This window comes from Panthera pardus, unplaced genomic scaffold (assembly GCF_024362965.1).
Source record: "Panthera pardus isolate Hobbes unplaced genomic scaffold, ASM2436296v1 HiC_scaffold_10, whole genome shotgun sequence".
Taxonomy (NCBI): domain Eukaryota; kingdom Metazoa; phylum Chordata; class Mammalia; order Carnivora; family Felidae; genus Panthera; species Panthera pardus.
Window position 1 is genome coordinate 95,346,458 of NW_026526655.1, and position 22,248 is coordinate 95,368,705.

At 43.3% G+C, this 22,248-nt stretch overlaps 1 protein-coding gene across 6 annotated transcripts in view; it reads right to left on the reverse strand.

Moving 5' to 3' along the window:
• Positions 1-22,248, reverse strand: part of MGAT5 (alpha-1,6-mannosylglycoprotein 6-beta-N-acetylglucosaminyltransferase) — a 342,230-nt gene that overhangs the window by 133,370 nt on the left and 186,612 nt on the right. For 5 of the 6 annotated variants that reach the window (XM_053909465.1, XM_019454374.2, XM_019454368.2 and 2 more), the window contains 3 exons: positions 19,108-19,224; positions 12,592-12,668; positions 11,443-11,532 (listed from right to left, as the gene is read on the reverse strand). In XM_053909465.1, coding sequence (XP_053765440.1) covers positions 11,443-11,532; positions 12,592-12,668; positions 19,108-19,224 — 284 coding nt within the window. The remainder of the gene's footprint in view (positions 1-11,442; positions 11,533-12,591; positions 12,669-19,107; positions 19,225-22,248) is intronic. The other variant, XM_019454377.2, reaches the window with a different exon arrangement.

Below are 22,248 nucleotides of genomic sequence, written 5' to 3' on the forward strand. Positions count from 1 at the left end.
GTCTCTGGGGAAAAAAACAAATAAGCTAGCATGCCTTACATCATTTGAACCCCTGAAGAGCCCTGTGACACAGGCACCATCACCAGGTTACATGTGAGGAAATCAAGGCTCCAAGGGGTTGGGGACTTCCAGAGGTAAGCTCACCAGTGAGCTGCACGGGTGGGTGACGAATGCGGCCTGCCTCTCCCCTGACCGGGACACATTACAGCCATCCTTAAAGGTCAACCTTCATGGAGAACAGATAGCTGCTGAGTAGGGAAAGAGTCCTGAATGTGGAATTAGCCAAAATGAATTCTGTGCCCAGCTCTACCAACAACTCGTATATAACCTTAAACCACTTGGGTTCTAAGTGTTCTCAACTACAAAATCAAGTAGTTGGCTCCACTGACCTCTTGTAATCCGACTGATTAAACTCTAAGATCTGGAAAAGATAATTTTACATCATCCTATGGGGCCAGTTGGTTATATATCCAAAGGATATAGTTGACTATGTATCTATTCATTTAATACACTGACTATACATATATAGGCACACACATATACATACATGCATTTGTCATACTGATGACATATCAAATCAATTTACTCATTAAGATATATACTTAAAAAAAAAAAAAGACTTCTCTATCCCACTCCCTACCCCACTCACTCCCCTTTCTCAAGTTTCAAAATGCCAATGAAAATGGTCAAAGATGTCTACACATCAGTAAGTGGTTTAGCTCTCCAGACTGGTCCTCTGCATGAAACACCTGAGCTGATTAATATTTTGGCCATACTGTTTGTTCAAAATGGTTGTGTATGGGGGACAGGCGAGGGAAAAAAGGATAAAAACAAAAGCTATACTCTCCTGGGAGCCAAGCACTAGGATAAGCACCTGATTACCTCATTTGGTCTTCAAATAATCCCTTGGGAAAGGCCACTTATCATGCCAGATGAAGACACAGAACAGGAAGGACCCATAGCTGAGGACTGATATGCCATCTGTCCTGCCCCAAAGCCTATGTGCTTCATCCCCACGTGATGTGCACAGAAACCAGACCTCTGTGTCCTACACTCCTGCAAGCACGGTCTTCAATGTTAAAATATTATTGCCTAAATCTTTTATATAAAATCCTTCAAAACAAGTTTGCTCTGCTCCTACTGTGTGGCAAGTGCTATAAAAGCAATGAAAGCAGGAATGGCTCCCTGCTGGCAACTCTTGCCCCCAACGTCTGTTCTGTACAGCAAGAGTGATTGTTTTAAAGCCTAAATTGGATCACATCCTACGCTAACTCAAACCCTTCAGTGGCTTTCTCCTTGCACTTAGAATAAAACACAGAATTCATACTGAGATCCTATAGAATTTCACCTCAATCCTTACGGTGCCTGCCTCACTCCCCCTTCTCTACACATGAGACCATCCTGGCAAGTCCAAACAGAACATTCCTACCTCACACAGCTTGCCAGATTCATGTATATATATTGGGGGTGGGGGTGGGGGTGGGGGAAGGATACCCAGTTAAATCAAAATTTCAGATAATAATTTTTTTTAAAGTACAAGTATGTCCTATGTCGTCTTTGTCACCTACTTATAGTTTTAAAAAAATTACTCTTTACCCAAAATTCAACTATCATTGAGTACCCTGTATTTTACCTGGTAACCCTCAGGACTTCGGCATTTGCTATTCTTTCCATCTGAAACACTCTTCCTTCCAGAGAGTTCCATGTGTCAGTCCCTTACTTCCACACTATGCTCTAACTTCTCTTCAGAGAAGCCTTCCTGACCCACATACTTGGCCACTCTGTGTCCTTACTCTACTTTTTTTTTTCCCCCTTGAAACACTCACTACTTGTGCAAATTATATTCACAGTTTGAGTGGTGAATAATTCAAAGACATGACTTGAGCACTAAAGATATTCATGAGGATATGCTTTTCCACGTATGTGGCATTTCCCCATTTTCATCACTTCATGAGAACCTTCCAACAATACAACCAAGGCAGGTGACACAGGCTTTCCCCTGATCTCAGTGAAGAAGAAGGAGATGGAAAGCTATAGGCAACATAGGTAGTTGTATCCAGGCAGGCATTGGAGCCTCATATGTTTTCTAGAATATGGTACTATTGCCCCCTATCAAGGGAGGCAGGAATGTTTTCAGCAAAAAGTTCCAATGTGCAAGAGGGAGCCAAGGGCTGAGCAATCCAACATAGTTCTCTGGTGGTTAGGGAAGGGTAAGAACTTAAACCAAAGCTACAGTAAGTATTCCACATGCCAAAAACTAGTAAGGTGCTAAAGACAGCATGTCATAGAGTTTCAAAAATCCATCCCAAATCACTGCAGGAGAAGCAGCATCAATCTTCCTTCACACAGGAGAGGCAGCAAATGAATTCCTCTGCAGCCAACCACACGGAGACGCACTGACATGCTTCCTATGACCAACCAGCTGTCCCCAGGCATGCTTCCTGCTGTGCAAGGCCCAGTGGCAAACTGGACCCACTGGGCTGCATCTACACTTTGATAGCCAAAGGCACCCAATTTACACAAGTAGTCACACTCTAAACGCGGGTAGAGTTCCTCTTCTCTGTTCATAGGCAATTTTGCCTGAGGCATAGTTCCAGGCAAATAATGCTAAAGTGACAGTGAGAATAAAACATGGGCAAAAAAAGCTGTGCCTTCTAATAAAACTGGTCCATTCCATTCTAACCGTCCAATCTGAACCCCTGCAACGCCTCATACGTCTAATATGAAAGAGTATTATCTTCAATTGTTAATAAGTGCTTGAAATACCCCTGGCTTCACATCTCAATGTTTTAACAGATTTTCAATGCTACAAATTTCACATTTTTCTCAAGGTTAGAAAGGTGATAGCTGGGAGAAGTTACTCAGAACAAATAAAACTTCTATTGCCTTTTTTTAAAAAAGCCTTTAAATAAAATATTTCATTCAATAAATATGTATGCCAGACACCATTATTTCTGTGAACAAGAGACAAAAATCTCCCCAGAGATTAATTTCCACGCACTTGTTTTTAATAATGGATGTTAGGGGCGCCTGGGTGGCTCAGTCCGTTAAGCATCCAACTCCGGCTCAGGTCATGATCTTGCGGTGGGTGAGTTCAAGCTCCACGTCGGGCTCTGTGCTGACAGCTCAGAGCCTGGAGCTGGCTTCAGAATCTGTGTGTCTCTCTCTCTGCCCCTCCCCTGCTCATGCTCTCTGTCTCTCAAAAAAATAAATAAATGTTAAAAAAAATTAAAAAAAAATAATGGATGTTGATGGTCACCCCAGGACCTTTGAACTTATTGTTGCCACTGCCCACTTAACACCTCTGCCAGACATGTGCACCTCTTACTCTCTCACCTCCTTCAAATTGGTGCTCAAATATCATCCTGTCATCTTCTCAGTAGGGCATTTCCCTACTGGTCTATCTAAAACTGACACCATCAGAGCACCTGGCTCATATCAGTCGGTAAAGCATGTGACTCTTGATCTTGGCGTTGTAAGTTCAAGCCCCACGATGGCTGTAGAGATTACTTAAAAATAAAACCTTAAAAAAATAAAATAAAACTGACACCATCATTCCTTGTAAGCACTTCTTAGTACCCTCTCCTGTTTTATTTTTCTCTACGGCACTTATTGCAATCTAAAAGATATATATTTTACTTTTGCTTTTGGCTGTCTTCCCCTATAAAACATAACCTTAATGAGGAATGTTCACCTTTCTGTTCATTGTTATATCCCCCAGCACCCAGCAAAACCCGAGAGCAATGAAGGCTTCTGGCACCCAAACTGTGCTCTCCTACTAACAGGAACGAGTGATTCTTGAAGAAACGGCCAATTTCAGGTCTAGGGTAGAAATTGTGTAGGATGAATCTGGAAGGTTTTGTCATACTAGATAAATAAAAACTATTAGAAACCATCAGAGTCATGTCAAAAGGATTCAGAAGACAATATTAATTGGCTCCCATTGGCCAAAGAAAGGGCAGTTTGAGAACCAGTAAGAAAATAATTGGAGTAGATTGAACATATCAAATATGTTTCAATCAATGACTTCATAATGATAAAACCAAAAAGCATACTAACAAAATACTGGCCCAATGGAAGATGTTAGTAAACCAACAGAGACACAATGGTTCCTATATGAGCCGCCTCTCCTGGCAACTACATACTAGAGGAGTGGTCACCTCTCCTCATCAAGTATTCCTGGTATATTAAGAAGGAACCCCTAATGAATTAATGAACCCAGGCGCCAACCATCAACAGGTGCTAACATCATAAAAACAGAGACACTGGGCACTGTGTGCCTCCTGAGAGAAGTAGACAATACCATCCATGGAGAAGTCTTGCAAAAAAAAAAAAAAAAAAAAATTAAGTCTGACTCTGATCAAGTCTCAGACCTACCTACCAATTTACAGGAAATAAAGTGGGGAGAGAACCTGATTATACAATGACACAAGGATGTAATCATCAGAATTCAGAGTATAACAAACTAAGACAAATGAAGAAGTTTCTTAAAAACAAAACAAACAAACAGAAAAAAAAGGGGGTGGGGAAAGAGATGGAAGGAAACCTAAAATTAAAAAGAGACTTTAGAGACACCAACAATTCTAATGTATGCTCACTGCTTGAAACCCAGTTCAAATAAATAACCTTTAATTTACAAGACTGCCTAGAAAATGCAAACACTAACCTGGGACTATATGATATTAAGGAATTATGTTAATTTTAGATATAAGATGGTATTATTATCAGTTACACTGGGAGTAGATTCAGGATTCCAAGGAGTCTTAAAGATGCATTTTGAAACATTCACAGATCCTAAGACCTTTGGATTTGCTTCAAAATAATGGACCAGCGGAGGGAGTAAATGAAATTGGCCATGAATTGACAACTGCTGAACTGAGTCATAGGTACATGGGACTTTGTTATACTCTTCTCTTTGGTATGTTTGAAATTTTCCACATTAAAAAAGTTCAAAACATAAAAATTTACAGTGATTTTATTGGCATGCAATAGAAATGGCAAGAGACAGTATTGAAAAGTTGGCAAAACACAAATTGGAGGCGACTGCACTGAAGCCCTGTCTGACACATGGGTTTCAAGGAAGGAGCCAAGGGGTGTTGGTGTCCTTGGGGTTTGCCAGTCTTGGAATCTTCCCTTCTAATTTTTGTTAAGGCAGCAGGCAGAGCAAGAATTCTAAGCACAAATGATGTCGTATGTGAAACTTACCAACAGGAGGCGTCACCAAGAAGATAAGCCTGGAGGAGTGTGGGGGAGTCTGAGCCCACAGAACCAACAGATCTGTTAAGGTGACTGACAAACACTGAGCTGTAGACTCAGGAACTGTTTTAAAAAAATCAATTTTCTAAGGATGCGTTAGAATTCAGGTAATAAGAGCAGCAAAAACACACGGATGAAAAAGGTACCAGTAAAGGCTGAGCTCAAAAAGTAGAAAGAAGGAGATCATAAATTTCTGCTACCTGCTTTACTGCCAAGAAATATTATCTCACAGAAAGGGGATTTCCCATCTCAAATGGTTACACGTTTAAAAGGTATGTGTTGGTATTCTCAGGCAACAGTCTAGTGATATTTTTAAAGAACTCCCTGACCTGTCCCAAAATGTTACTTATGTTTTTTCATTCAGGTTTTCTCCCACAACCAAAACAGTCAATTCTTCATCGCTGCCCACTCTGACAAATTAGTCTATGCAACACCATTTCTAAGTTATCTCTAGCAGCCAACACAGCCCATAAATCCAAATCATTGTACTGGTTATTAGGATTTCATTTCATGCTCGCATTCACAAACATTTAAGCTTTCAACCTTTGCTGTTGGGCATTAATCTTGGCATTAATCAAGGGATTAAGTACGCTGAATTTAAACTTAAGGTTAATAGCATACTCAGCCAATATTAGTTTTACATATTGCCAAGGGAAAACAGAAAAAGGCAAAGACCTTTCTGCCTGTTGTTCGTGAAATAGAAGACACAGATTGATGAGTAAGGCATGAAATTGCTTCTTTTGTTCCTTCATGAAGGAGTCTCACACACCTACATACACACACATACACACACACTCATTAGTCCAGCCCAAATTGGCATTTGAAGCAACAGGCTTGTATAAATCCTAAGATCCAGCCATCGATCGCTGGGTAATTTGCTTATTTTCGAGCAACTATACATGCAAAGGCAACATAAGTGTTTAAAAAAAAACAGCACAAACAAATTAAGAAGTCTAGAAGGGTATGATAGTTGCTAGTTGCTAGAATAACTGTGTAAAGAGAAGAAAAAAACTGTGTGGGTGTCAGGTATATCAGCATCATCTATCAATGTAATATCAAGAGAGGTAAAGAAATTCATTCCAAATTTCCTAAAATCTGTTAGCAGTAAAAGGCCCTGCAGAGAGCTAAGTTAATATACCTGAAACAATGACAGAGTAATTACTTTATAGAGCCTTGTCTCTATGAGGGGAATAGTTACATGGCTCGCAAAAACAGATACAGAAAATAAACTGCCCGATGATCTGGAAATGCAGGGCTGCCTAATGAATCATTCATTCACTGTCACCACTAGAAATGGCTGAGCACCTGGTTTTCATGAGTTACATCCTCAGGAGAATCAGTGCTGTTTCTCCTTTTGAGGGAGGGTATCAAAATTTTGAGTATTCAAAAACTAGCAATGAAGATTCATTAATTCAAATTAGCTCAAATAGCCATATTTCAAACACAACAGGCTTGGAGCATAGAAGTGAATGCAAAGTCAAAGGTAGTAAATCACTTATTTACCTGAGTTCAGTTTTCCTTTGACATGAAGGGGCAACAGTAATGCCAAGTGCAGAAACACTAAGCACTTGACCTCTCTGAGCCGCTCTGATTTGGCTATTACTCTGAGCGGGGGAGAGGTTTAAGTGAGGTTGTACATTTGAGGTGTCTGGCCTACAGTGGGGCTCAGTAACGTTTCATTCTTCTCCTAATGTCTTCTACCAAACAAGGGCAACACCAAACTCCTTACCACCACATCCAGTCCCTAGCCCAGTGTCAGACACATAGCAAGCATCTGTGGGAATAATGTGGGGAAATATTGATGGTTGCACTTTCTGGGATTTACTAAGAAAGACGTGTAGACTGCAAGTTGGTGAGGGTACAAGCACAAGTTTACAGACCCATAATTCAGTGGAAGTTGGCACATGGAGACGACCCAGGGGAAGAAAAATGAAGGCAGAGTGCCACCTCCTAGGACTGGGCTGAATCTCAATGCCTCAATTCAACTGGTGACTGACCGTTGTTACTTCAAGTCCTTTTTTTATCTGTCAAAGCTCTGAGGTTAGACACAGAGATAGAAGCCAGAACTGGCTCTTCAAGAAGGATTAAGAGGAAAAGTCACTGGTACATCTGTTGATCAAGTAAACAAATCAAATGAAGATGTCTCTCTTAATTGTCTTTCCAATTCCAAGAGAAACCTGGCATATGATATGTGGTTAAATGAAGTACCAAAAAAAAGAAGGAAGGTTTCAAGAAAGCAAGAGGGAAAACAAAACAAAAGCCGAGACCAGAAACCAGATGCTGTCCAGGATTTTTAAAATACTAGCACAGAATTAACTGGCTTTAAAAACCACCTCTAGCCATTTCAGATTAACGACGGCAGGGACGCAATGTTTTTCCACAGGGCCAGCTCACAGCTCCAATGCAAACACAAGGGCCATATGCAGAGAGAAGAAGTCACAGGGAATAGCTGAATTTCTACGTTACCAGAAGTCAAAGGATCTAAAATTAAATTAGAATGATGAATTAGAACCAGAAATTGGTTCTAATTATAAAAAATCGAGCTCCCACATAAAATGTCCCCATAACTGAACGCAAATAATGACGATATCAAAACCCATAAAAATGCCGACCGTGTTTACTGAACGTCATCCATCTGCCCGGCTCTATTCTAACCATGTTCCCATATACACTCAGGAATCCTCACGGTAGGATCCTTTAAAGACAAAATTAAAATTACTACTTTTGAAAGGCAGTATTTGCCATCCAAGAGGCCACAGTGGTGAAATTCTTCTCCAGCTCTTAAAGAATATCTATTAAGATGCTATGATAAAACACATTTTTTTTTTTTAAAGGCCAGAATTCCAAGGTTATTTTCAGATTTAAACTAAAAGGGTTTCCTGGTTCTCTCCCCAGGGAAATTCTCTCCACCCTGTCCAGGCTCCACCACCTGCCTCCATTCTTCCTCTTCCATTAGACTCTTAATGAATGCATACCATGGTGCCAAGAAAACTCCTTCTCACCAATTGCTGACATTCAATGAATATAAGGGAGGTTCAGTAAGTGCTCACTGAACTGAATTCAGCTGAACAAAAACAAAAGCCTGATCATCTGCATAAGAAGAGTGAGGTAAAGGTTAATAAAGCACCATTCCACACCTTGGAAAGGGAAAAAATAGTTACAGGTTCTGCAATGAAACACCTGGGCTCCAGTATTAAGACTACATTGGGGCGCCTGGGTGGCTCAGTCGGTTGAGCTCCGGTCATGATACCTCGGTGCGTAAGTTCAAGCCCCACATCAGGTTTGCCACAGTCAGTGCAGAGCCCACTCCTGATCCTCTGTCCCCCTGTCTCTGCCCCTCCCCTACTTACACTCTCTCTCAAAAAAAAAAAAAAAGTTAAAAAAAGAATATATGATTCATCACATCTTTGCACAGCCCAGTCTGTCCCACACTCATCAGAACCTCACTTTTCTCTCACCTTATCAACATCCTTCCTTCACTGTGAGTTGGGTTGCATGGCAGTTTCAACGGAAGGGAACTGGGTCACCAATAATCTCAGTCCCTTTCCATCTGGACTGTTCTTCCACACCTTCCCAGCTCTGGCTCAGGAGATGGAGGGAAGGCTGACATGGGAGGTAATGCTCTACCTGTAACTCAGTAGCACACCCAACATGCAAACTCTCAGAAAGGCAGGAAATTAGCCCCACCTGTCAATCAGGGAGCACAGCTGGACTCTGGCTGAATTCCATCAAGTGGAAAGAGGAAGGCAACTTTTGAAAATTAAACTGAATGAGGAACCTTTTCCTCAGGGCTAGAAAGGTGCTTCTAAATTGACTTCTCACTGGAGCACAGGTTCACCCAAGACCCCACGCCTTACTCCTCTGGAGAAAGAGATGAGAAGGTGGGGCACAGGCCACCTCAGCCAAAAACACGCTCAAATGCTACAGAATTAATTTGCCGGCAGTCTGCTAATAGGAGCATCACACAACCAACTCTCTGGGCTTTTAATTTCCGAGAGGTATTTTAACTATCATTAGCTCTGAGGCTTCTTATGATGGCCATGGGGTGGCCATGGTGTGACCATGTAAAAAAAAAAAGTCTCATGGGGTGGCCATGGTGTGACCATGTAAAAAAAAAGAAAAAAAGGTCTCAGTGGATCTTAAAAAGGAAAGGGACATAAAGTAAAGAGACACACTGCACAGAATTCAGGGCCATAGGCCCTGTGGCAATACTGGTTTGGCCTCCATCCCCCAAAGCTGTTCCCTGTCACCCCGTGACACAGAAGAGAGGTGCCTGAGTCCCACATGAAAGACTGTCATTTAGGCTCAAAACGGAGGCATTCTCCTTCTTGTGTGGTAGCATCATGGAGCTGTTATTATGGCAATAGCACACGCAAGGGCACATCCTCTGAAATTAGACAGCACCCAGTTCACAAGCCCCTCGGGCTGCCTTTGTCCATGAAGCGTGGAGGGGAAGCCAGCTTTTGATCCCCTACTCAGTTCTTCCCCTGTACTTGTCCCCATATGGTCCTGACTCTACCCCACCTCCCTCCAGGGTCACATGAGAATCATCAAAGCCTGGGACAAATTTCAGATGGTCTGTAAAATGTCCTGCAACACTTAAAAAAAAGAAAATAAGCTGCAATTTAAATTCAAGGGTAGAAATGGAAAAGAAGCTCAGGCTGGAAATAACTCAGCCTGTAAGCAAATTGCTAACTCAGCCAAAAAGCCCAGGAAAAAATGCTCAACATCATTGATCATCAATGAAATGCAAACCAGGGGCGCCTGGGTGGCTTAGTCGGTTGAGCATCCCTTTCAGCTCAGGTCATGATTTCATGGTTCATGGGATAGAGCCCTGCATCAGAGTCTATGCAGACAGCATGGAGCCTACTTGAGATTGTCTCTCTCCCTCTTTCTTTGCCCCTTCCCTGCACACACACTCACACACATACACACACTCTCGCATGCACACACACTCTCAAAACAAATAAACTTTAAAAATTTTTAAAAGAAAATGCAAACCAAAGCTACAATGAGTTACCACTTCACATCCATTAGCACGGTTACTTCAAAAAACAGAAAACAACAAGGGCTGGAAAGGATGTGAAGACACTAGAAGCCTCATGCCTTGCTGGTGGGAATGTAAATGGAGCAACCACTTTGGAGAAGTGTCGTGGTTCCTCAATAAAATAAAAACAGAATTAACATATGATTCAGCCATTCCACTTCTGGATATACACCCAAAAAAAAAAAACGAAAGCAGGGTCTCAAAGACTGAGATGTACAGCCATGTTCATAGCAGCATTATTCACAAGTGCTAGAAGGTAGAAGCAACCCAAATATCCATCAATGGATAAATGGATAAGCAAAATGTGGTATATAACATAATGTGGTATTATTCAGCTTTAAAAAAAGAAGGAAAGCCTAACATATGCTATAATATGACACGGATGAATCTTGAGTTCATGATGCGTAGAGAAGGCACTCACAGAAAGGCAAATACTGTATAATTATATGAATAATGAGAGTAGTCACAAGCAGAGTAGTCACAAGTCAAATTAGAATGGTTGTTTCCAGGGACAGGAGGGAGACGGAATGGGGAGTCATTGTTTAATGGGTAGAGTTTCAGGTTTGCAAGATGACGTGTTCAGAAGGTGGATGGTGGTGATGGTTGCATCGTAATATGAATATACTTAATTCCACTGACCTATACACTTAATGGTCAAGATGGCAAATTTTATGTTACATGTATTAGACTAGATTGTTTATTTTTATTTTTTTAATTTTTTTAAATTTTTTTATTTTTTTACTTTGAGAGAGAGAGAGGGAGGAAGGGAGAGGGGCAGGGGGAGAGGGGGAGAATCTCAAGCAGGCTCAGCATGGAGCCCCACAATGGGGCTTGATCCCATGACCCTGGGATCATGACCTGAGACAAAACCAAGAGTCAGATGCTCAATCAGCTGAGCCATCTGGGTGCCCCTATTTTACTAGATTGTTTTTAACTGAGGAAAGAAAATGTAAATAGCTACATTAGCCCGGGTTTTTTTTTTTTTTTCTCAAGGGAAAAAAAATCACCCTATTAAAGAGCAGGGAACCTATTAAAGAAGGGAACGACAGGTCCACCATGTAAAAACAATACACAAATTTCAGGCTGTACAACAGGCTCACCACTTATTTCCACACCCTGAAGCCAAAGAAGCAACTCACCTCACTGAGGTAAATAAAGAAAGAGCAGGTGGACCCATCCACTCCGTAGTCTGCGTAGCAGGGATCCGAGCGCCACATATCTTTCATCCACTGAAACAACAAGAACCCGGTAAGGACATCTACAAGCAGACCGTGTTCGGTGGCCCTGTACATCCCATGACAGAGAAGGCTATGAAGGGCAAGGAGAAGTGAATGGCTCAGACTGGGGCCTGAGGTTCATTGTCAGTGAGCTGAGGTCAGGACAACAGATGCCCAGTTTTCCAGATGATTCACAGGTAGACGCTGGCTTGAGCTGGGCCTTAGCAGAGGTGTGCAGGGTAGAGGAAGGCCGTGAGACCACCAGGCAGTAAAGCCCAGGACAGGCAGTGGCCAGGAGAGTTTTATCAAGAGCAACTGCCTAATCAAAACCCCTTTCACCCAGAGAGCTACAGTTGCATAAGCCACAGGACAGGTCCTGGAACAGACAGTGTGAATGAGAGCAGGCGTGCAAGGTGTGCATGGCATGTATGAGTCCCACAGAGGAACCATGTTAACGCTTCTGGGGTTTGCGCTCACCATCCTAAGCATACACTGGAACCAAGACTTTTCTCTGAAAACTAGTGAGTAGGGTTGTGGTCTCCCTCAGGGCAGGCCATATAAAAAGAACTTTTTAAAAAAAAAATCCTAAGAGTGAAAGAGTGTCCAAATGTCTCAGGTTACTCAGCTGCAAATGCAAATGTGACATTTAAATCACAATCTGGAGACCTCGTGGCAGGGGGGCCTGGGGACTGGGGGAGAGGGAAGTTGGGCTCTATATAATGGCAGCTCCTTGTCAATGGCCCTTGAAGGATCACCTGCTGGAGGCTGGGAAAGCCAGGGGGAGGCAGCTTCAAAGACACAGCAGGAGCCCAAAGTGGCCCAGGCTCTTTCACTCTGACCAGTTAGAGCCATTGTGGACTGACCCCATGAAGTTGGCATAAGCACACAAGGGTTGTCATGGCCACAGCCCCAAACTGGCAGAATTGAGGCATCCCTTCGATGACTCCCTTAAAGGGCTTGCTTGCCATCTGTATTGCTGGGGAGTTAGAGAGAGGGGAGGGGAGGAGAAGGAAGAGGGTGTTAGTGAAGAAAAAAGGTGAAGGGAATGAATAAACATTACTTGGGCCTTACCTTGATTTTCCCCTCGCAGTGGGGGTAGCCATCCATAGGAGGCAATACACATTTTTCTTGAGCTCCATTAATGATATCTGCAAAGATGAAACAGAACAAAGGATACCATGAAGTTTATGAGACACAAACCTACCATCTTTGTAAGCAATGGGCAGGGAAGGAAACAGAAACAGGAAGCCATGCTCTGACCTGTGGAAGCTCTCCAGCTGCCAATAGGTCCAGCTGGTCTGCAGTGAGGACCTGGCCCAAGAACAGCCCACCTATAGGATGGCCAGAGACCTATGATGCATGTGGCCCAGCCTGAACGGGTGAGCTACACCAATCAGAGGGTTTGCTTGGAAATTTGCAACTTGGTAAGAGAAACCAAACAAGTGGAGAGCAGGAGATGAAGCCATGAGATTGGGAGGGACCACCAGGGCCATGTCAGGCTGTGCAAACTGAGGTCAGGAATACCTTCATGACATGTGCTTGAGCTGAGAAGCTGGCAAAAAATAGGCAAATAGAACGGTAGTACAGAGGAGGAGAAAGCAACCAGACACATCAGCAAGGTACAGCATCTTCTGGACGTGGTTCTTACATTTCTGCAAAGATCTCCTTATGCTTCAAATATTTCCTCACAATAAACTCCCTTTCTATTAGCTAGCTCTAGGGGATTCCTATTCCTTTTGATGACAAGAGTCAGAACAAAAAAGAACGCCTTTAAAAAGCTTACTGTTTAGTGGTGGACCACAGACAAACAAGTAAACCACTGAACAACAGTGTAATAGACATTATGTTGGGGCGGGCCAAGGGAAGGACACCCACCCCAGTCTCTAGGATCAAAGACGACTTCCTGGATCTAGTGACATCTTAGTGGAGATAGGAAGATGAAGCAGGAGTATGCCAGGTGAAGGGGCAAGGTAGAGATGGTGTTCAAGGAACAGGCTCCAAATGCAAGGACGCACACTGAGTGGAATGCAGAAATGGGAGGTACTGAGTGGTCAGAAAGGAAATCAGGCAGGGCCCAAACCAGAAAGACTTCAAGCAAGCACCCTGATAAAGACTTTATTTATTTTTCAAGTGTTTATTTTTGAGAGAGAGAGAGAGAGACATTGAGTGAGCGAGCGAGCAGGGGGAGGGGCAAAAAGAGAGGGGGACAGAGGATCCAAAGAGGGCTCTGTGCTGACAGCAGACAGCCCATTGTGGGGCTGGAACTCATGAACCACAAGATCATAACCTGAGCCAAAGTCAGATGCTTAATGGACAGAGCCGCCCAGGCGTCCCTGCCCTGATAAAGACTTTAAGCTGAGGGAAGGGAAGGGCAGGGCACTGAAGGCTTCTAAGAAAGGAATAGTTAAGATCAGCCTTATGTTTAGGAATGATCATTTTAGCTGGAAACTGGGACAGCTCTAAAACTACATGTTTCTCTTTGAGGACCAACTGTATTTTCCAGACACGTTTGGAAAATGCCACACTTATGGCTGACAATTTTCTGTTCAAAGTACTAATGAGAAATTAGATCCCAAACTACAGTATTGTTTGACAGTGTTATTCAACGTTGGTGGCTGCTGGGGCTAAAACAGAAATTGTACCTGTCCCTTGAAAATTAGTTCCTCTGACAGTCTGAAACAGATTCTTCACCTCTTGATTCAGTGTTCTCATCACCATTCCACCCTCCACCTGGATAACTACAGCATAAAATCAATACCCTCCTTCTCATGGACTGGAGGCAGCGTCATTTAGTAGTGAACATGGACGATACTTAGCTTGTCAGAGCCTCTGTTTCTCCGTCTGTAGCACTGAAATAACTGTACCATTATTTCATCCAGCTCTTATTAAGTAAGCTAATACTTGTGCAAAGTCTAGTCTGGCACTCCCAACAGCTGACTCTCGCCACAGACCACAGTGCATGCTTAAAAAGTTGGCATTCGTTATATAATTCCATGCCACTTATACTCTATCTAAGAAAGCAATATTTCAAAAGCACGGATCTTCTAGAAACGCATTCTCTGCGTTTTTGAGATAAATGCAGGCTTGAGGTGGTACATCTCCCTATAGCTCTCCTCCTTTCTCACTTGTAAGGGGACAGCCAGCCTCAGAAACCACTAACAAATGCCTCACCAAAGGACAGAGGCACTTTTCAGTGACTACTTATCCTATTTTTGTCTCTGATTTTGCTTGGTAACATTTACCAAGCAAATAAATAGCACAGGATCCAAGACAGCAGAGTCTGAAACAGCTGGGGGTCGGGGCAATCAGACATTTAGAGGGATGATTACGGAGAAATTCCCCCCTTCTTTCACACACTGTAAGCATTACACCAGTTCCAGACATCCAGAGCCAGAAATTATGGAAACTAGAGTCTATAGAGTTAGAGGTATGGTACCATGGAGTGAACAGAAACCACCAGATGGTAACATAAACCAACAGGTCCACGAAGGCCTGCAAGGAAAGCCTGGTTGCTGACAGTGTGGGTCCTTTCCATAAAGAGTTTCAAGGAATAACAATATGTTATGCCAAGGGTTGGCAAACCTTTTCTCCAAAGGACCAGAGAGTAAATATTTGAGGCTTGGCAGGCCATACTGTCTCTGCCACAACTATGCCACTGTGGATTATAACAGGAAAGCAACCACATATAATAGGAAAATGAATGGGCGTGGCTGTATTCCAATAAAACTTTGTTTTCAAAAACAGGCACAGACCCCTATATTTGCTATGCCAAGACAGTCACAAAATGAGGATCCTAGTTGCTGCAAAGATCTGATGAAATGACTTTTTTGAGGACTCCTGCAGTCACTCCTCTGCCCCTACCCTTTCACCACCTGGTTAAAGCCCCGCCCTTGAAGACCCAGCTCAAGATTCACCCACGGAAGAATTAGGCCCAATTCCTCCTTCCCATGCCAAACCAGAATTTAGTTAGGATTTAGTGCTGCCTCCCTCTCAAGTCTCTCTCACAGCAGTGAGTGATCTCGTTCTTTCCTCCACATGTGCCCACTTGCCTCCTAGGATGTAAGGCGGTGATGGGAAGGTTATGTCTCCATGCCCCATCACCAGGCACTCAGTAAGTGCTGGCTGATTGAATAAACACACCTGCTGCACCTGCTTCGCCTCTCCCCGCTGACTCTTCAGCTCACGGACAACCAGACTGAGCAGAGAGACCTGTGCTGGAGCAGCGTTTTTCCTTCTCTTCCACCTGGCAGTTCGTCAACTAATCCATAAGGGTTGTCTTCGCAATTCCATTAATTTATGACGGGTTTTCTATTTAGTTACAGAGTGACGAGTTTGCATAAGCAATGCTGTCCAGAAGTGGAGTTAAATGGCTTGAGGCTCTGGGGTTGGAGGGATCCATGAAAGGAAGAAATAGAAAGTGCTGGCCTTCCCAGGGAGGGATGGAGCTACTCCCTAAATCCAACCACCAGTAACCTGACTCCCAGGAAACTGAGCACAATCCCCCATCACCTCCCAGGTCCTAAGGGGTCTCAGCACATCTAAGAGGAAAGCTCCCCGTTTTGTTTTGATCACAAAGACAAAAACTCATTCAATGACGTTTTTTATTAGTCTGTACACAGAAGACACTGCTACCTAGAGAAAGACCCTGCAATATAAGGTTGGTTAAAAAACAAAAATTCAGGTCAAAAAAGGTTAATGTTACCGCTTCAGGGGAGATTTAGCTTACTATATATTAAGCACTTTCAAAAAAGGGACTGGATTCTGCCACAGTATATTACCGGAAGCTTCTTCTCTCTGACATTCACCTGATGTTCTTTCTCCCAGTGTCAAATTTTTTCATGGTAAAAGGGCAAGGGGAAAAGAAAGATGATAACGTAAGCAAAGAAGCTCAGCTCTTACTACTGTTCAGGATTCAGTTTCATCCCTTACCCTCCCAAACCAGCCCAAGTGTGTCTTTCACCAAAGACTTCACCACTGCACTGACCGTATAGCATTGTCAACCAGGTATTACACAAAAGGCAGACAGCCTAGGTGTGAAAATTGTGTTGTTTTATCAGTCACCTGGACCCACACAGTACAGCAGGGGCTTGGATATTGGGTTTAACCTAAGAAAACACTTTTCTTGGGGCATCTGGGTGGCTCAGTCAGTTAAGTATCCAACTTCGGCTCAGGTCATGATCTTACAGCTCGTTGAGTTCCAACCCCACAATGAGCTCTGGGCTGACACCTGGGAGCCTGGAGCCTGCTTCAGATTCTGTGTCTCCTTCCCTCTCTGCCCCTCCCTGGTTCACACTCTGTCTCTCTCAAAAATAAACAAACATCAAGAAAAAAAGAAAACCCTGGGTGCCTGGGTGGCTCAGTCAGTTAAGCATCCGACTTCGGCTCAGGTCATGATCTCACAGTTTGTGAGTCAGAGCCTCGCGTCGGGCTCTGTGCTGACAGCTCAGAACCTGGAGCCTGCTTCGGATACTGTGTCTCCTTCTACCTCTGCCCCTCCCTAACTTGTGCTGTCTCTCAAAAAGAAATAAATGTAAAAAACAATTTTTTTAAAAAAAGAAAAGAAAAAAACCCTTTTCTTATGCTCAAAGATGCTCACCACTCAGGAGCAACACGTGTGCAGGAGGAACAGAAGTGGCAAAAGAGGTCATAAACACACACAGAGCAGGTGTCCCTGTCAAGTGTGGAGTCAAGTTCTCCGTGACAGTCCCCACATAGGCATATACGCTGAGGGAGAGATGTGCTGAAACAGTAGCACTTTCAATAAATACATGGAAGCAACAGAGAGATGGAATCAGACACACTGAGGATTTTTACTCCTGCTTGCCTGCCTCTGAGGAAGGAAGGAGGGCACAGACAGGCTCAGAGATAGTTGAGGACAGAAATAGGTGATGTAGGAAATGAAATGGGTGCTAACTTCCCCGGAGGTATCACCTGCCTTCCTAAGGTGCTGGCACATACATGGTTACATTTTATACTAACCACAGCCTCCTGAAAAGGAAGGCAGTGACCTCATCTTATAGCTTGGAAAGGGGAAACTTTAAAATCCTCAGCATATACCTCCAAACTCAGCCCACAGTCACCAGGACTGTCTCTCAAACGCCTGCTGCCTGCCACGTGCTGAAATGTCAAAGCTGTATCCCTACAAGACATGGGCTGCGCCCTCACGGTGTGGGGGTGGAGGGTCCTCATATGACAGAGCAAGATACACGTTAGCTGAGCCAGCCCCCCGGAAAGCAGGATAGGCCCCTCAGTGCTTTGGCCCAGTGCCCAACACAGCACCTGGCACACTGCCAGATGCACAGAACTCTTCTCAACAAACAGATGGACGAATATAACAAAGGAGTGAAAAGCTGAAGTTCCAGAGAAGGGAGTAAGAGAGACAGAAGAAAGGGGGTAGGAGATCCTCATGTCTAGTAACTGTACCAAGCATTTCAAGTTCTGGATTACACATCAATAGAGGCAAAGGAATTTGGGTTTGATGTAAGGAAAAATGGCAGGAAGGTGCAGCAATCAAAGAAGAGTCATTTCAGACACATGGAGCAGGACATGGCCTATCCCCCATGTGAATTACTGATATTCACACCTTACTGGATTTTAAAAAGAGAGGCTTATAGTTTTGTGAGAAATACAGCATGTATGTCATCACATTTTACGTCCGATGCAAGACTCACTGGGTACCGTACAAGGATCCCTCTATGTTTTAGCTGCCCACTTCAACACACATACACGGAGAGACTGTCGTGTGCTTATTCAAAGCATCGTCAACTACTAACCATGCTGCCTCATGAAACACTCACCTATGCTAACCTCAAGTTAACAATAACTGCTCTTTACTGCTGAACAAGAGAGAAATCAAGAGATATACATATATATTTAAAAAAAAAAAGAGGAGGGTGTAATCAGGTGTCATCCTTAATCCTGATTCTATCAAGGCTCCTAGGTGGCATTGTACATAAGAAACCTGAGTCCATAATCCTAGGCAATGATGATAAAGTGAGGACGTGGAGGGGACAGAGAAGAGGAGGGGGAGGTGGTCATAAGTGAGTCCCACACAGAACAGTTACTTCAGAGTGAAAGCTGACCTTACCAAGAAGACAGCTTCCTCTGTCAACAGTTTTCTGTATATTAATTATAACAAGGATGACTAGTGTTTGAAATGGCACTTGTTTTCAAGTGTGGGACACTGGAGAACATACTTATACAACAGTACCATTAACTCTGGATCTAGAACTGAATATGCATCTGAGAGGTTAAGGATGTCTGATTCCCTCAGAGCTATTTTATAGGGAGGGGGAAGGAAAGTAAAGAAAAAGTAGGTTAAAAAAAAATCTCAGAAACCTCACCCCAGGAAGTTTTAGGGAACTGAATTTAGTCTCCTCGTCCACTTCCTTTGCCAAAAGCTTAGATGACCATCTACACGAGTGAGGGCTCGATTCCGCCAAAAGGCACCCCACATATATTTCCTCTCAAAAGATAAAGGGTCTCCAGTGATTGCATTTTGTGTGTAGGACAAGGCAGTGTTTCTCTCAGAACACCTGATAGGAACATGCAGCCCCCGTTATCAGATGGCCCCTGCAAAGCACCCACGTGTGCACGCCACTGGCCCAGCTGTTCCTCGCCATCTGGGAACGGACTCCATCTCTGCGCTCAGCCTGGAGACGAAACTCCTGCCAGCACTTCCATCAGCTGGCCTGGCTTCAGGAGCTAATAGCAGTAAATCGGACAGAAATCAGCCATGGTGAAATATAATCTCCCATTAAAAATGACCTCACCGGTCATTCTCAGCTTGGCAAATATTCATTAAGGGCCACTTTACATTGGCATTATAAAAAAAGTGATTTAATTTCTATAACTGAGTCACTCCAGCCCCAGGGTTCACGGGAACAGGAAGCTCTCTGCCCACCAAAAGGAGCCGGGGACAACAGTGGGTAACATACACAACTCACTCACAGACCCTGAGGGATATATACTGGGCACCTTGAAAAGAATGGTGTGTATTTTGTTTTTTAACTTGGGAAGCTAGAAATACAATCATTGTACCAGAAATTTTTACAGTTGCAAAGGACTTCTGAAGCCCTATCAGCAAATTGCTGGTGTTTCCTGATGCGTTTTACAGAGGTTTACAGAGATGAAGTGCTTTATTCATCCAGTGATTAAGGAAAACTCATTAAGCATCTCCCATATGCAAGGTATGCTACATGTTCAAGCCAGGCCTCTATCTTCTAGTCAAGATTATTACCACCACACTGTTCCCAGCTACTAAAAGGCCCACCACTACCATCACCACCACCTTCACGTTCTGCACAGGGAATCTCAAAAGTCAATAATGAAGACTGAAATGACAAATTCTTACTCCTTGCTACACCTCCAAGGACCTTATGGACTTGCTAAACACCGAGAGCCTCAGGACTGCCCACACACCAATGCTGTGGGCATCATGCAAGTCAACGAGAAAATCATATTCAATGTACAGCTTCTCCAGGTACTTTTCAAGAATGGAACCAATATGGAAAAAGAATGCAGTTGTGAGGACCATGAAAACACAGTAATAGCCAAATAATCCTAGAGTATTTATGCTGCCCTTTGTCATACCCTCTTGCAATATTGTTGTGGTTTTTTTCAGGGTTATCTGCCAAACAAATTTTTAAGTCAGCATTAATAACGTTTTCCATGTTGTTGGTGAAACATAATTAAAAAGAGGACCTTAGCATAAGATTTCCAGTGTGAGAGGCCAAGTCTAAAAGAATGTCACACACACACACACACACACACACACACACACACACACACCACCCCTCCATTCTGGTAACACTCCAGGCACTTTCTATTGATAAAAACATGTCAGATTCCTAGGAATATCCAGGCAAAAAAAGGGTGGTTATCACACACCTAGGAGCACATATGTGTAGTGGGCAGAAAATCTGCCACTGACAAGAAAAAGAAAGTTTACCATCATTAGTCATCAGGGAAACGCAAATCAAAACCACAGTGGGATAGCATGTCAGCCAGTAAAAGAGCTATAATTAAAGACTCAGATAGTAACAAGTGTTGGCAAGGATGTGCAGAAATCAGAATCCTCAAACACTGCTGGTGGTAATCTAAAATGGTGCAGCTATTCGGGAAAACAGTCTAGAAGTTCCTTAAAAAGCTAAAAATAAGAGTTACCATCTGATCCAGCAATTCCGCTCATAGGTACACACCCAAGAGAAATGAAAATGCTCTGTCCACACAAAAACTTATACACAAATGTTCACAGTAGCATTATTAAGAGCCAAAAGTGGCAACAAACCCAAATGGTCATCAAGTGATAAATGGATAGACAAAATGTGTCATAGCCATGTGACTATTATTCAGTCATAAAAAAGAATGACATATTGGTTCATGTGACAACATGGATGAACCTTAAAAACATTAAGCTGAGTCTAAGAAGGCAGCCACAAAAGACAAGTAATTTCATACATATGAAATGTCTAGAATAGGGAGATCTATAGAGAGAGAAGTAAACTGGTGGTGGCTTAGAATTGGGGGAAGTAGAGGTTGGGAGGGGGTAGTGAAAATTCACAGTACAGGATCTCTTTCTGGGGTGATAAACATGTTCTAAAATTGTGGTGATGTGGTAGCACAACTCTGAATATACTGAAAGCCACTGAAATGTATACTTTAAATGGATGAATTGTATGGTACGCAAATTATCTCAATAAAGCTGTTACAAAAAATCATAAAAAAAACAAAAATCTGCCACTGGTTCTTTCAACAAAGACTGCACCTACATGAGCATCTGTAATGCTTTTAGCACCCTCCTAAGAAGTGTGTCTGCAGGAATACAAAGCCATCTTCACCTCGAGGGAGTCTAGAATATAACTAAAACTCACAGAACAGAAAGGGTAGTTAACATATTGTGCAATACAGAATACGGTCTGGCAACACAGACCACAGATGTGCAGGCAAGAAGAGGAAGAAGCTGAGTGCAGTGGCCTAGACTTCTCAGGCCCCCTGCCCTTCTCTCAGTTCTCATCTCCCTTCATGCCACCGTTTAGCTGAACAGCTGGCCACCCAGTTAGGGCCTCTCTTGTAGCTCAGTGGGACTTTGTTCAGGTCAAAGAGATGGGATGGAAGAGGAAATTGTCAGCAACCTCCAACTTTAGGACAATCCGTGTGGCTGAATCTATAGTTCTGGCCCACTTCCTGTGGGCTGGAAGATGGACATGCAACGGCCCGGCAACATGGGGGTCAGGAGTCCTGAAGGGCCGGTGCAGAGCAGCACCGTCAGACCTGGACTGCTTGTCACGTGAAACAGAAACCACCCCGTCTCATTTTAACACTCATTTTTAGGTCTTGGTGTTACAGGAGCTTAATTTGTATGTGCGGTCATCAGCAAACAAGTGAGGTTTCTGTTGAGCTTTAAAGTACAAGTTGGAATATTCAGGAGGGAATGTGAGAGCTGAGCATACAGACGAACAGCAATAGCAATGGCCAACATGGACAGAACGCCGACTACGCCCTCCTAGAATTCATTCCCGTGCATTATCTCACATCCTCCTCCCAGGAAGCCCAAGCAATAAATGCATGTAATCCCCATTTCATAGAAGACACTGAGGCCCAGAGAGATTAAGTAACTTGGCCAAGATCACAGAATCAATCAGCCCTTCTTAACCCTCTCTGCACATTAAAATCACTTGGGGAGATTTTCATAAGATACCCCACCCTCCCAAGGTTCTGATTTAAATA